This window comes from Dendrobates tinctorius, unplaced genomic scaffold (assembly GCF_039654945.1).
Source record: "Dendrobates tinctorius isolate UK_male_01 unplaced genomic scaffold, ASM3965494v1 ptg000086l, whole genome shotgun sequence".
In the NCBI taxonomy this organism is placed as follows: domain Eukaryota; kingdom Metazoa; phylum Chordata; class Amphibia; order Anura; family Dendrobatidae; genus Dendrobates; species Dendrobates tinctorius.
The window spans coordinates 27,012,224-27,026,736 of record NW_027361754.1 but is presented as its reverse complement, the minus strand read 5'-3'; the positions used below and the strand labels follow the sequence as shown (position 1 = coordinate 27,026,736).

General features: G+C 47.3%; 1 protein-coding gene across 1 annotated transcript in view; it reads left to right on the top strand.

The window, feature by feature from the left end:
• BUD13 (BUD13 homolog) overlaps positions 1–10,001 on the top strand; it is a 41,566-nt gene extending 31,565 nt beyond the window's left edge. The window contains exons 7-11 of the mRNA XM_073585190.1: positions 5,045–5,144; positions 6,647–6,785; positions 7,268–7,452; positions 7,534–7,615; positions 8,697–10,001. Of these exons, the coding sequence (XP_073441291.1) occupies positions 5,045–5,144; positions 6,647–6,785; positions 7,268–7,452; positions 7,534–7,615; positions 8,697–8,790 (600 nt within the window). The 3' untranslated portion in view covers positions 8,791–10,001. The remainder of the gene's footprint in view (positions 1–5,044; positions 5,145–6,646; positions 6,786–7,267; positions 7,453–7,533; positions 7,616–8,696) is intronic.
• Positions 10,002–14,513: the final 4,512 nt, after the last annotated feature.

Below are 14,513 nucleotides of genomic sequence, written 5' to 3'. Positions count from 1 at the left end.
TTGAGGGCATTATCTCTTCCATCCATCGGGTGCTGGACATTTCTGATCCACCCCCGGAAGCCCCAGAACACGAGATTTGCTTTGAAGGTGTTCTGAAACCGCCTAAGGTCTTCTCTAATCACCCGGAATTTCAGGCGATACTTACTAAGCAGTTTTCGCAGCCCGAGAAGAAATTCACCAATCGCAAATATTTGGAGGCAAGGTACCCTTTCCAACAGAAGGACACCAAGTCGTGGACAGATCCACCCGAAGTGGACCCTCCAGTCTCTAAGCTAGCAGCACAGACCCTCCTGTCACTGCCAGATAGCTCAACCCTTAGAGACGCAGCAGACCGGCAGGTAGAACGAATGGCTCGTTCAATTTTCGAAGCGGCAGGTGCCTCCCTGGCTCCCGTGTTCACTTCAGTCTGAGCGGCCAAAGCCATTCTGATTTGGGCCAAAAATTTTCAGGATGGCCGCCAAGCTTCCAATCCTGAGCTGTCGGACCAAACGGTTCAAATAGCAGTGGTAGCAGATTACATGCTTCATGCAGCTCTGGATTCCGCAAGAGGTGTAGCGGGAATAGCATCAAACGCCATCACAATCCGGCGTATCCTTTGGCTACGGGAATGGAAAGCGGACGCGGCCTCGAAAAAGTCCCTCACACACCTCCCGTACCTCAGTGGGCGACTTTTCGGTGAAAAATCGGACACAATGATATCCAATGCCACTGGGGGGGAAGAGTACCTCTCTCCCTCAACTAAAACCTGAACGCACGTTCAGAAGGCGTAACCAAACACGATTCCGAACCTTTCGGAATTCTTCAGGCTGGTCCGTCTCGCGTCCAGCACAAAATCGTAACCGCTCTCCACGCAGGGACAACCCACGGGCGGCACAGAGGCCGGAAAGGACCTGGCAGCCTAAAGCAGGCCAGGCAAAGCCCAAAGGAGGAAAACCTCAGACTTTCTCCTCATCATAACTCACGAACTCCGGAAGACACCCCACCCGTAGGCGGACGACTTTTACTCTTTCAGCAAGTCTGGCTGCCTATTACAGAAGACAGGTGGGTCAGGGAAATAGTGTCTTCCGGATACAAGATAGAGTTCACTTCCAGCCCACCGAACCGGTTCTTCCTCTCTGTTCCCCTAAAGCTGGCAGACAAGGCTCGTGCCTTCCGCCACGCGGTTTCCTCCCTCCTTCAAGCAGGAGTCATAGTACTGGTTCCCGCAACCGAGCACTTCTGAGGGTTCTTCTCCAATCTATTTGTAGTCCCCAAAAAAGGAGGCAGCGTACGGCCCATACTGGACCTGAAACAACTCAACAAATATGTACGGGTTCGTCATTTCCGCATGGAGTCCCTTCGGTCCATCATTGCTTCCATGGAGCAGGGAGAATTTCTCTCCTCCATAGACATACAGGACGCATACCTGCACATACTGATTGCTCCCGCCCATCAGAGATTTCTCAGGTTCGCTATCGACCAGGATCACTACCAGTTCGTGGCTCTCCCGTTCGGACTCTCCACGGCTCCCAGGACGTTTACAAAAATCATGGCAGCCACCATGGACGTTCTACACTCCAGAGGCATAGTAGTCACGTACCTGGACTCCCACCTTCAAGGACTGCAAGGTCAGCGTTTCAATCAAAATCAACACTCTGAGTCGCCTGGGCTGGTTAGTCAACTTGCAAAAGTCATCAACTACCCCGATTCAGCCTCTGACATTCCTGGGGATGCTATTCGACACCTCCAGGGGTCTGGTGCTCCTTCCCAGGGACAAGGCACTGGCTCTCCATCTGGGAGTTCGCATACTCCTCCGCAATCCCCCCCCGATCTCTCCGGTTTGCCATGAGAGTCCTCGGCAGGATGGCAGCAGCAATGTAGGCGGTACCATTTGCCCAGTTTCACCTCAGACCCCTTCAACTAGCCATCCTCAAGTTCCTGGGACAGGAATCCTTTATCCCTCGACAGGGAGTTCCGGCTAACATCGAAAACCAGAAGGTCCCTGCACTGGTGGCTCAAGCCAACCTCGCTTGCAAGGGGAAAATCCTTTTTCTCTGGTCAATGGAAGGTTCTGACCACCGACGCAAGCCTGACAGGTTGGGGTGCGGTGCACCTACATCACAGGGCACAAGGCAAGTGGTCAACACTGGAAGCGACCATGCCCATCAACGTCCTGGAGATTTGGGCCATCTTCCTGGCACTTGAGAGCCTTTCATCACTTGCTGGCAGCCTCTCATATCAGAATACAGTCAGACAATGCCACGGCGGTGGCATATGTGAATCACCAAGGCGGAACCCGCAGTACCCAGGCAATGAGGGAAGTGGCACATATCCTCCACTGGGCGGAAGACACGAGGTCGGTACTCTACATTCCGGGTGTGGACAACTGGGAAACAGACTTCCTCAGCAGACAATGAATGGACTCGGGGGAGTGGTCTCTCCATCCCAAAATTTTTCACCAGATCTGCCGTCGCTGGGGGACCCCGGACGTGGACCTAATGGCATCCCATCTCAATGCCAAGGTCTCCAACTTCATGGCCAGGACACGCGATCCGCGGTCGCTCGGAGCAGATGCCCTGGTTCAGGACTGACACAGTTCCAGCTTCTGTACATTTTTCCACCCCTCCCTCTGATCTCCAGAGTCGTGAGGAAGATTAAACAAGAGGGAGTTCCAACCATCCTGATCGCGCCAGACTGGCCCAGACGTACATGGTACGCCGACATTGTACAACTTACAGCAGACGCCCCCTGGCGTCTCCCCGACCTTCCCGATCTTCTGTCTCAAGGCCCGTTCTACCACCAGAACTCAGGGGCTCTCAATTTGACGGCGTGGCCCTTGAGACCTGGGTTCTAACCCAGGCAGGGTCCTCACCGGACGTCATTAAGACCATGATCGGGGCACGGAAGCCAGCCTCCGCCAAGATTTATTACCGTACCTGGAGAGCTTTCTTTACCTGGTGCGAATCTCATGGCCAGATTCCACTCCCTTATTCCCTCCCAAAGGTACTTGGTTTTCTTCAATCGGGCCTGGACGCCAGGCTATCCCTAGGCTCGCTTAAGAGCCAGGTGTCAGCGCTCTCAGTGCTTTTCCAGAGGCACATTGCTAACAAGCCGCAAGTAAGGACTTTTCTCAAAGGAGTTTCCCGATTAGTTCCCCCCTACAAACGTCAACTGGAAACGTGGGACCTCAACCTGTTCCTGACAGCATTGCAGGCGTAACCTTTCGAACCCCTTAAGGAAGTCCCACTCCGCATTCTATCACAGAAGGTGGTTTTTCTGGTGGCAATCACCTCGCTACGCAGGGTGTCTGAATTGTCAGCACTCTCCTGCAGACAGCCCTTCCTAGCCTTTCACCAGGACAAGGTGGTTCTCCGTACAGTCCCATCCTTCCTTCCGAAGGTTGTGTCCAACTTCCACCTCAATGAGGAAATTTCACTGCCATCCCTTTGCCCGGTTCCGGTTCATAGAGTGGAGAAGGCTCTGCATACGCTTGACCTCGGCAGGGCATTGCGTATATACGTGTCTAGGACTGCGCCCCTCCGGAAGTCTGATTCCCTTTTCCTTCTTCCGGAAGGCGTTCGCAAGGGTCTGCCGGCTTCCAAAGTTACCATTGCCAGGTGGATCAAGTCCACCATACAAGAGGCTTACCGCCTTAACAATTCTCCTCTTCCGGCCCGTATCATGGCACACTCTACGCGGGCGGTAGGGGCCTCCTGGGCCATTCGGCACCAGGCTTTCGGCACAACAGGCAGCCACTAGGACTAGCCTACACACATTTACGAAACACTACAGAGTTCATACCCAGTCCTCAGTGGACACGAGCTTGGGTAGACAGGTTCTGCAGGCGGCGGTGCCCCAAGTTTAGGGACCTGTCGGCACAATGCTTCCCACCCAGGGACTGCTTTGAGGCAATGAGGCGACAGAGTAAAGGAGATTTTTGTGTACTCACCGTAAAATCTCTTTCTCTTAGCCTCTAATTGGGGGACACAGCTCCTACCCTGTTGGCCTTACGGGCCATTGTTATGGTTGAGTTCTCATATTGTTCTTTGAGCTCGTACATAGTGGCCTTGTTACAGGCATAGTTATGTTGTTTCTGTTATGTTCCTCCTAATGCTTTTGCACAAAACTGGAGAAGGCTGACGTCGTCCAGGGGTGTATACTGCAGAGGAGGAGCCATAGTTAATCTTTTTCAGGTTATGCATAGTGTCGCCTCCTAGTGGACAGCAGCATAACACCCATGGTTCGTCCCCAATTAGAGGCTAAGAGAGAGAGATTTTACGGTGAGTACACAAAAATCTCCTTTTTAGTATTAAGACACACAAAAATGGGGTACTATGAGGGAACATTGGGCACAGTCTAATGAATAGAATTTATGCTTATATTCTCCTAGTAGGCCCTATAAGCTGATGGCCTACCTGTCAGCGGAGGTTGGCACCCTAGATGAGCGATGTGGCGCCCCTCTCCTCTACGGCTGTCCTGTTGTTCCCTATTACCCCCTGCCTAATGAGAATATATATTTATTAAATTTGTGGATCAAGTGAATCTTGGGAGTCTACCTTCCAGACAATAGTATATCTCGTAGAGCTATATGTTCTAGTGATGTATTAGTATCTGGACAGTGGGTCAAGGAGAAAAAAAAGGTTAGGATAGATCAGAGGCTCAAGCTTATTCCCTCTCTGGAAGGTAATGATCTCCCCACTTAATTGCAAAAAAATTAAAAAAAAATCAGCAAGAATAGACTGCTATTCAGTCCATTGTGAGAAAAACAAGGACAATGAAATCGGGGATTATATTCCAAAGTGCTGTTGGTGCTAGTGGAACTCGCAGACTTTCTGCTGAAAGGACAGTTACAATTCTCCATACAATTTTCTAAGCACCAACTGTCAGCTACATTCAGTAATGGGAGAATCTGTGTAATCACTGAAGACTCTCCCCCACAGAATTAAGAATATTGAGCGTTCTACTTATTTTCATGTCTACTGATTTATGAAGATAACATTTACAACAACGGTTCCCTTTTTTTTTTTTTTTTTTTTTAATTTAAATTTGATTCTGCCTTTTGTAGATGCTGTCGGGTGGCCGGGCGGGCCTGGTGTCTGCGACGATCCTGAGAGAAGAGAAAGAAGAACAGAGGAGAGCCGAAAAAAGTAACAAGAACCTGGAAGGTGAGCGGAAAATGCAGATTTATCATGGGCTCGAGGTGTTGGGACCTAAATCTTTAAAAGGTCACACTTTGTCACTGATTTGCTGTGGATTTTACCATTGTGACAGTGCAGGCATTAAAGGGATAGTTCACTACATTTGCATTGATGACCTTTCCTTAGGGTAGGTCATTAGTGTCTGATCGGTCGGGGTTCGACACTCAGTACCCCCGCCCATCAGCTGTTATCGGCGGTAGCTGGTGATCGGAAATATTCACTTGCCGAGCTGGCTCCGCAAGTGAGCATTTCCGACCGACAGCCGCTGACACCTATAACAGCTGATCGGTGGGGCTGCCAGGTGTCGGACCTCAGCCGATCAGAAGTTGATGACCTATCCTAATGGTAAGGTCATCAGTGCTAAGGTAATGGAAGACCTCTTTAAAGGGAATCTGTCACCCATTTTTAGTGATATCATGCAAAGATATCATTCAATTGTGTGTCACATAAGAATTCTATTAGGACTTTTGATTCTCCCTGACCCCGCACCTTTGATGCATAAATACCTTTTTTATCTTGGTTGAGATGTATGTAAATCGCCGCGGTCTGTTCCGATGGGCGGGGCTTATTTGCCTTCCCCCCCCCCCCCCTTGTCTGGCTCTACGCATTTCTTCGTTCTTCTTCCTGCGTTCACGTAGTGTTTCAGCGCTTGCGCATTGAAAAGGCCTCCGGCGCTTGCGCAGTATGCTTTACCCAACTGTGGGCAAAGCATATAATCGGTACTGCGCATGCGCCGGTATTTTTAAGCGCGGTCTAATCACATGCAGGACACTCTTCCTGGACGCCGGATGCATGCTGAAAAATATCGGCGCATGCGCAGTACCGATTATATGCTTTGCCCACAGTTGGGCAAAGCATACTGCGCAAGCGCCGGAGGCCTTTTCAATGCGCAAGCGCTGAAACACTACGTGAACGCAGGAAGAAGAACGAAGAAATGCGTAGAGCAAGACAAGGGAGGGGGGAGGCAAATAAGCCCCGCCCATCGGACCGGACTGCCGCTATTTACATACATCTCAACCAGATAAAAAAGGTATTTATGCATCAAAGGTGCGGGGTCAGGGGGAATCAAAAGTCCTAATAGAATCCTTATGTGACACACAATTGAATGATATCTTTACATGATATCACTAAAAATGGGTGACAGATTCCCTTTAAATGGGTGTCATAGGGAAATAAAATGATAGTTCTGGTGCTCTCCTGGTCCCCACTGTCTTTGCTAGACTCATCGTAAATGGACATTTCTGCTTAGCCAGTCACTGGCCGCATTAAAGAAAGGGATTAGCTGAGTGGATGTTTTCGGCATGTCAAGGACAGGACCAAGGTTAGTACTTGGGCTCGGTCAGGGCGAGTCGGCCTTTTTGAACAATAATTTTTATTTCTTAGATAACCCTTTTCATTTACTGCCTGGAACGTTAAGTCTGTAGGATTTTTCTGATTTTGTTTCACTTTGATTTGGACTTTCTATTCAGATGATGCAAGGAACACAGAGACAGTTTTTCGTGACAAAAGCGGCAAACGCAGAAACCTAACCTCTGAACGGGAACAGCAACTGCAGAAACAGGCGGCGCAGGAGAAGAAGGACGAGATGTATGCCAAATGGGGCAAAGGGTAAGTTGTATAGCGAACTAGTGCCCGAGAGTTACAAGAAGAATTAAAGGAGGTTTGTAGTTTTCTATAAATGAAGTTTAGAGATTGTCTGATTTATATTTTGAGCTATCCTTAGGCTATGGGTGTGAATCCAACACCCTGCAATCAGCTGTTACCTGATCCTAATGCAGCTAGAGGTTGTGTATGGACCTGGAACAGCACCGCTCCATACACCATGTAGTGGTCGGTTTTGGGTACTGCAGCTCTTATTCACATCAATATAAGCTGATCTGTAATACCCAGCTATGGCCACTACATGGTGTATGGAGCTTTGCTATCTGGTTTTGTACACAAAAGGGAAAGCTGCAAACAGCAGATTGATGCCAGGTTTCGGACCCCCATAAATCTGATATTTAGACTTGTGCTAAGAATAGACCATCAGTCTCAAAATCCTGGAAACCCCTTTAATAACTGAAGTAATGTTCCGCTTCTTTTTCCTTCAGTTTGGCCCAACAGGAACAGCAGCGTCAGAATATGGAGAGTGCTGCCCTGGAGATGTCGAAGCCGCTCGCTCGGTACATTGATGATGAGGACTTGGACCGCATGCTGCGTGAACAGGAGAGAGATGGCGATCCCATGGCAAAGTTCCTGAAAAAGAAGATGGACAAAGAAAGCAAAGGAAGGAAAGGTAACGTGGATCTGTAATGGATATTTTCCATGACTGCACATAGTATTGTACATAATGTGACTCTTGGATTTCACTCTGCAGAACGCCCAAGATACAAGGGGTCCAATCCTCCTCTGAACAGATACAATATATGGCCAGGGTACCGCTGGGATGGGGTGGACAGGTAACAGGCTACATGATCGAGCTGGTAACTTATCACGTATACAAACAGGACATATTATTTAAAGAGGGTTTGCCACAACTAAAAATGATCCGCTAGTCACTGGTATATGGATCAACACTCCATTCATTGTCTTTGGGACTGCCGGAAATAGCCAAGTGTTTTACTCAGCTACTGCCTTTAGTTCCATAGAGACTGAATGGGAAGGAAGGTGCATGTGCTCAACTTCTGGTCCATGCTGCGGGTCCCAGTTGTCGCACATCCAGCTATCAATGGCTTTCACTTGTTATACGCACAGTTACAATGAATGCCCAATTTGGTGAATATTTTGTTGCATTCTCAATATTTTTTATTTTATTCTCATTGCCTATACTGCTTCCTGATCTGGCAATAGGAAGTTTTGGGATTGCAGTTTCTACAACAAGGATTCCCAGCTATGCTGAATTCCTGATTAGAAGATTTCTGAAGCAGCAGCAGAACTGTCCCTTTTATAGTGGGAAAGGCTGCTGGGATACCCCACATGGGACCCTGAGAAGGGGGCTTTAGCCACTGTTCCATCCAGTGTCTTTGGACTGTAGTAAACAATGAAGGGAGAGTTGGGGCTCACACCTGACTACCGGTCCATTCTCATGATTGTCGGGATCCAAACAGACCCCCGCAATCAGTGCGTTGTCATAGATCATCTGAAGAGACAATGATTGACTGCTTCCATCCTAAATAGTTAACCCCTTTTAACCCTGCCATTGTAGCAGGCGACCTATAAATAAAAATCAAGAAAATGTTGTCGGAAGTGAGTGTTGCCTGTCACGATACGACCCCACCTCTTATGCACGATGATGGCTGCCGATTGTAGACACCTCGTGGCAGATCTGTGGGGTCTTATAGTCATGGGCACCTCTTCCTGCCTATGTAGATGTGATCATTGCCAGACAACCCGTTTAATTGTGAGTAAATCCTCTAATGAAATCTACGTTATAAAGTGAGAGCTCTACTGGTTATCGGCCAATGTAACTGAGCCCTGTGTACAGTCTATTGGCAGAAATTCTGTCTTGACTCCTGCTCTGGAATTTTATCTGCCTTCTAGGTCCAACGGATTTGAGAACCAGTATTTTGCAAGAATGTCTGAAAAGAAAGCCACACAAGAGTCTGCATACAAGTGGAGCGTGGAAGATATGTGAATTCATGTGGTGTCATCAGTCAGTGCACTGGACCCGACCCCGGCACTCAGTAATGCTCTGAATCCTATGTATTTCTCTACATTTTCGTTAAAGGGATATTCCTGTCATCATATAGCTAGGTCATGGCCAGGAGGAGCCTCATGGATTACTCGACCCTGCTCCATTGTAAACCATGGTAGTCGTGCGATGTGATAGACAATTGGTGCTCTACGCTCAGAATACAGCTGGACAGCACGTACACAATCTGTGGTGGCATCGTTCATCTTTTCCTGACTACGGCTTTGTAGTCAGGGGAGGACAGGGAGGGGAACTAAATTCTCTTTTCCAGCAGAGAGGGATCCAAACTGATTATACCTCATCCTGTGGATAGCTGATACCCCTTTAAGTGTGATGCTTATATCGGCCCTCATTGGACATGAGCTGTGATTTACCAAAGTTAAGCAAAAAAAAATTTGCAGGATCCTGGTCCATCAGCCAGGATGGAAGTCTATGGCCCACAGACCAGAGCCCTGCAATTCTTCTCCTACCTTGCAGAATCAACGGCGCACCACACCATAGCCTCACAAACCTCCTTTTCGTCCAGCATGCCAGCAGGGAGAGATTCATAGAGTTCTGCTTCAGTGGCCACTTTACCAGGGTCCTGTGATCTTTTTTGCTTGGCTCTAGTGGTTACAATTTGTGCCGTAGTGTTCTCCTTCTGGATGTCATGGCCGCCCCCTGTGTTTCTCTTTAGTAATGTCACCAATACAAGTTGTAAACGTGACAAATCCTCCTTGTTATCGATACGGATTGTTTAACCTCTGACACACATGTTTTTCACCGATGGGCCATTGTAGAACGGTGGTTTATCTACCCCATGGGTACGCATCACTACAAAGGTTCTTTTGACTTCCAAAAGGATGCAATTTGGTTTCTTTAACAACGGGAAAAGGTGGCTTTTTTTTTTTATCCAAGTAGATTTTTTCCTCCCCCCACAAAACAATTTCTACAACTGGAGAAGGAATAACTATTTCTAGTTTGTAAGATATTACATGTCTGATGTTTTTTGTACTCCTGCTCTTGTACAATCGTGTGATTGTTTTTAAGTCTGACGGTTCCTTGTTGGTGCAAAATCGCTTTATTGGGATTGTTTGACCTCCAAGTTTCTATTTTTCTTGTTTTAATAAGAAAACTGATATAGGAAAAAAAATAAATTCCTTGTATTTAATGTATACCTCTGTGACCTTTTTATTTCTTTAAAAGATTTGGATACTATCAGGGCCATTATTTTTTTTTCCTAACCATATGTATTTTGGGCTAAAAAATTTTGAAATTGGGTTTCATTACAGTTTGGCTTTTATTACCCTGCAAGAGAGAAGAGAGAATTTTCCAGCTCAAAAGTCCGGATCCCCAATGTTTTCAATTGGGTTCTGGTACCAGGAACCAAACTTTGGAATAAAGTTTGGGCCAAGTACCAGAACCTGAACTTCCATGGGTCCGCTCATCCCTACTCTTGGTGCGTCACAAAGGAAAAACAGGTAAAGTAGGCAATGTCCCAAAAGTGATAATTAGCCACTTCCTTAGTGGATTAAAAAGAAGCGTCCTGGTTTATGATGTTTGAGACCCCCCCCCAATACCCTGGGATTCCCTCCCCTCACATGCTGATCTGAGCAAAGGAGGCCGCCAGATAATGGGGAAAGTCTAGTACCTATAATGCCCTTTATAATCCTCTAAGCCTTAGCTACGTTATATATGCACAAGTGAATTAGCTATATAGGGAGACTGTTAGGGATTTTTACAATAAGTCAAATTACAAAAGTGGCTAGGGCTTAAAGTTAGATATTTATAAAGGGCATTAAAGGGAACCTGTCACCTGTTTTGGCTGCTATAATATGCGGCCACTGCCTTTCAGGGCTTATCTACAGCATTCTATAATGCTGTATATAAGCCCCTGATCCACCCTGCAAGATAAGAAAAATAAGTTTTACTCACTCGGGGGGGCGGTTCGGCGCGGTCCGGTCTGATGGGTGTCGCAGGTCTGGGTCTGATGCCTCCCATCTTCTTGCGCCGCCGCCCTCCTGCTTGCTTCATTGCTCCCCGGCATTGCGCTCCTGCGCAGGCGTACTTCTCTGTCCTGTTGCCCTCCCCCCTCTACACAGAGGGGGCTTATCTACAGCACTATAGAATACTTGTAGATAAGCCCTGAAAGGCAGTGGCCGCATCTTATAGCAGTCAAAACAGGTGACAGGTTCCCTTTTAATATCTGTAGATCTGGACACAGCTGGAACTGCACATTGTGTAGAGCCAAAACAGCACAGCTCCATACACTGTGTAAGTGCTACAGCTAAGATCCCATTTACTTTGATAGATGATCAGCAGTACCCGAGAACAGCCACTACACAGTGTACGGAACTGAGCTGCTAACAGCTGATCAGTGGGGATGCTGATACATACCCCCTCCAAACTGTGTTCCAAATTATTATGCAAGAAGAGTTTAGGAGTGATAAGGTTAGAATTTTTTTGTCATTTAAACTCATTGATGGTGATGTGTGTCAGGGCTCTTTATATCACTGAAAGCAATTGCAGATGCCTGTGCAAATTAGTTTGGCAGGTGTGTCCAAATAAAGGCAAGATTACTTAAGAAGGCTGTTCCACATTATTAAGCAGCCTACATTTTTTGCCAAAATGGGAAAGAAAAAGGATGTGTCGGCTGCTGAGAAGCAACAAATTGTGGAGTATTTAGGTCAAGGCATGACTACAATCAACATTGCCAAGACACTTCATCGTGATCATCGCACAATCAAGAAGTATGTAGCTGATTCCCAGCACACACGTGTGCGTGCTGATAAGGAAAAATTGAGGACTCTTTCCAACAGGCAATTGCGTCAGGTTAAAAGAGCCGCTGCAAAAATGCCTTGTCATAGCAGCAGACAAGTTTTTGAAGCTGCTGGTGCCTCCAATGTCCCCCGAACCATTTTTTTGTTCAAAATAAAAAGGTTGAAAACTGCTGTGCATAATAATTTGGAACATGCATTTTGAGTGTTTAATATTTTTAAAAATATACAGTTTTCATAGGCAGTTTATTCAAAAACATTGCAATTATACTAGAATAGTAGATGACTGGAAAATAACAATGACTGCAATTCCTATAGGTAATTTAGAGAAAATATGAGGAAATATTTTTTGCATAATAATTTGAAACACAGTGTAGGGTCAATCTGAAAGTAAATAGCGTTAAAATCCTTCCTTATTGGAGCATCAGCTACAAGGAGAATATGAAGTTATATCCTCCCTGCAGCCCTACCTTCCTGTCATCGGGGTGCTGCAGGGAGCGGTTAGTCACTGTTCAAAATATGTACACTGCACACACATATGCTGCAGAGCGCACTGTCAGTCACTGTGCCGAGGAGTGATTGAGTATTGTGAACAGTGACTGAAAGTGAGCAGCTGCAGGGAGGATATAACTTCATGTTCTCCTTGTAGCTAACACTATATGTAACATTCATATAGTGAGCAGTGACTGTAACCGCTCCGTACGCTGCCCCGATGACTAGAAGCGAGCAGCGGCAGGGAGGATATAACTTCAAGTCCCTTGGGCCTCTGCTGCAGTTTAGCATCCAAACATGGTTTTTAAAACCTTAACCTCTTGACACCTCAGCCCATTTTTGTATTTGTTTTTTCCTCCCCTTCATCCTGAGCCATAACTCTTACTTTTTTTTTGTACATATGAGGGACTGTTTTTCGTGGGACGAGTTGTACTTTGGAATGACGCCATTCATTTGACCATAGAAAACGGGTAAAAAATTCCAACTGCGGAATTCCATTGCTTTTTGGGAATTGTTTTTACGATTAAAAATATCTCACAATATGATTCTCTTCATCCCTACAATTACGACGATGCCCATTGTGTACAGTTTTATTGTTTTAGTGGTGTAAAATAATTCTAAAGTTTGCAGAAAAATAATTTTTGGAGTTGTTGCCATTTTGCCATTTTACGAGACCTGTAACATTTTTATTTCTTTATCGCTTCATTGGGGGACACACACAAGCGTGAGTGTATGCTGCTGACACTAGGCAAAAAAGGAAAATAGCTCCTCCCCAGCAGTATGCACCCACTGGCACTGACAGGCACCAAGCACCTCAGTTTAAGGTTAGTGTCTTACGTCCGGTTATAAAATTGACTTTTCTTCCCATCCAAGAAGATGTTTCTTTCTGTCTCGCCCGCCAAGACTCCCATCTCAGGCCCCAGGGGTTCTCCAGGCTGTTTCCTTCCTCCCTTCTCCGCTCAGGAGTAATCATTCCCGTTCCCTGGAACGAACGGTTTTCAGGGTTCTACTCCAACCTTTTTGTAGTCCCAAATAATAACTGATTGCTCCGTCCGATCTTTGACCTCAAACAGTTGAACCGCCACGTTCGGATCCACCACTTCAGGATGGAGTCCTTATGCTCGGTGATCGCCTCCATGGAACTAGGGGAATTTTTGTTCTGTAGACATTCAGGATGCTTATCTTCACATTCCTGTTTGTGCTCAGCATCAGAGATTCCTTCGGTTTGTGATCCAGGAGGATCATTATCAGTTCACGGCCCTTCCCTTCGACCTGGCCTCTGCCCCCAGGGTTTTTACCAAGGTCATGGCAGGGGTCATGGCCATTCTTTGCTCCAAGGGGATTCTCATAATTCCTTACCTGGACGATCTTCTGGTGAAGGGGCCATCCCGCCAAGACTGCGACCAGAGTCTTCAGATCACTTTGGACACTCTGATTTGTGTCGGCTGGATGGTCAACAGAGAGAAGTCCTCCCTGGTCCCAGCCCAGCGCCTAGTGTTCCTGGGTATGGAGTTCGACATGGCCCAGGTTCGTGTTTTCCTTCGAAGTTTTCATCTCTGCCAGGCCATCTGCTCCCTAAAGCAACCAGCCCCTCTCCCCCTACGGTACTGCATGAGAGTTCTGGGGAAGATTATTGCCTCTGTGGAAGCTGAGCCTTTCGCCCAGTTCCACACCAGTCCTCTTCAGCTGGTCCTCTTGTATGCCTGGGACAAGAGAACAGTCTCCCTAGACTGACCTGTGCTTCTGCCTTTCAAGGTGAGGCAATCCCTGACCTGGTGGACGCTATCCGCCTCAGGTCATCACCACCGATGCCAGTCTCCTCGCTTAGGGAGCGGTCTTCCTTCATCACACAGCGCAGGAACGCTCAGGAAGCTGCTCTCCCTATCAGTCTTCTGGAGATCAGGGCAATCTTTCTTGCCCTCCACTGGCAGTCCCTCCTCGCAGACAAGCCGATCTGCATTCAATTGGACAACGCCACAGCCGTGGCTTACGTAAACCACCAAGGAGGAACTTGTAGCAAGCAGGTTATGGCAGAGGTGACAAGGATTCTGCGATGGACGGGACGTCACGTCTCTGCCATATCGGCCGTTCACATTCTGGGGGTGGAAAATTGGGCAACCGATTTTCTGAGCCGTCAGAGTATTGCATTGGGCGAGTGGTCTCTCAGTCCCTCCGTCTTCAACCAGATTTGCCAGCGATGATGCACCACGGACATCGATCTGATGGCTTCTCGCATGAACCACAAGGTTCCTCAGTTCGAAGCCAGGCACCGGGATCCTCTAGCCGTTAGTTGTGATGCTCTGGTAATCCCGTGGTCTCAATTCCAACTGCCTTATTTTTTTCTGCCTCTCCCCTTAATTCCGAGAGTCGGGAAAAAGATAAAAGCAGAAGGGATTCCGGTTATCCTGATGGCTCCGA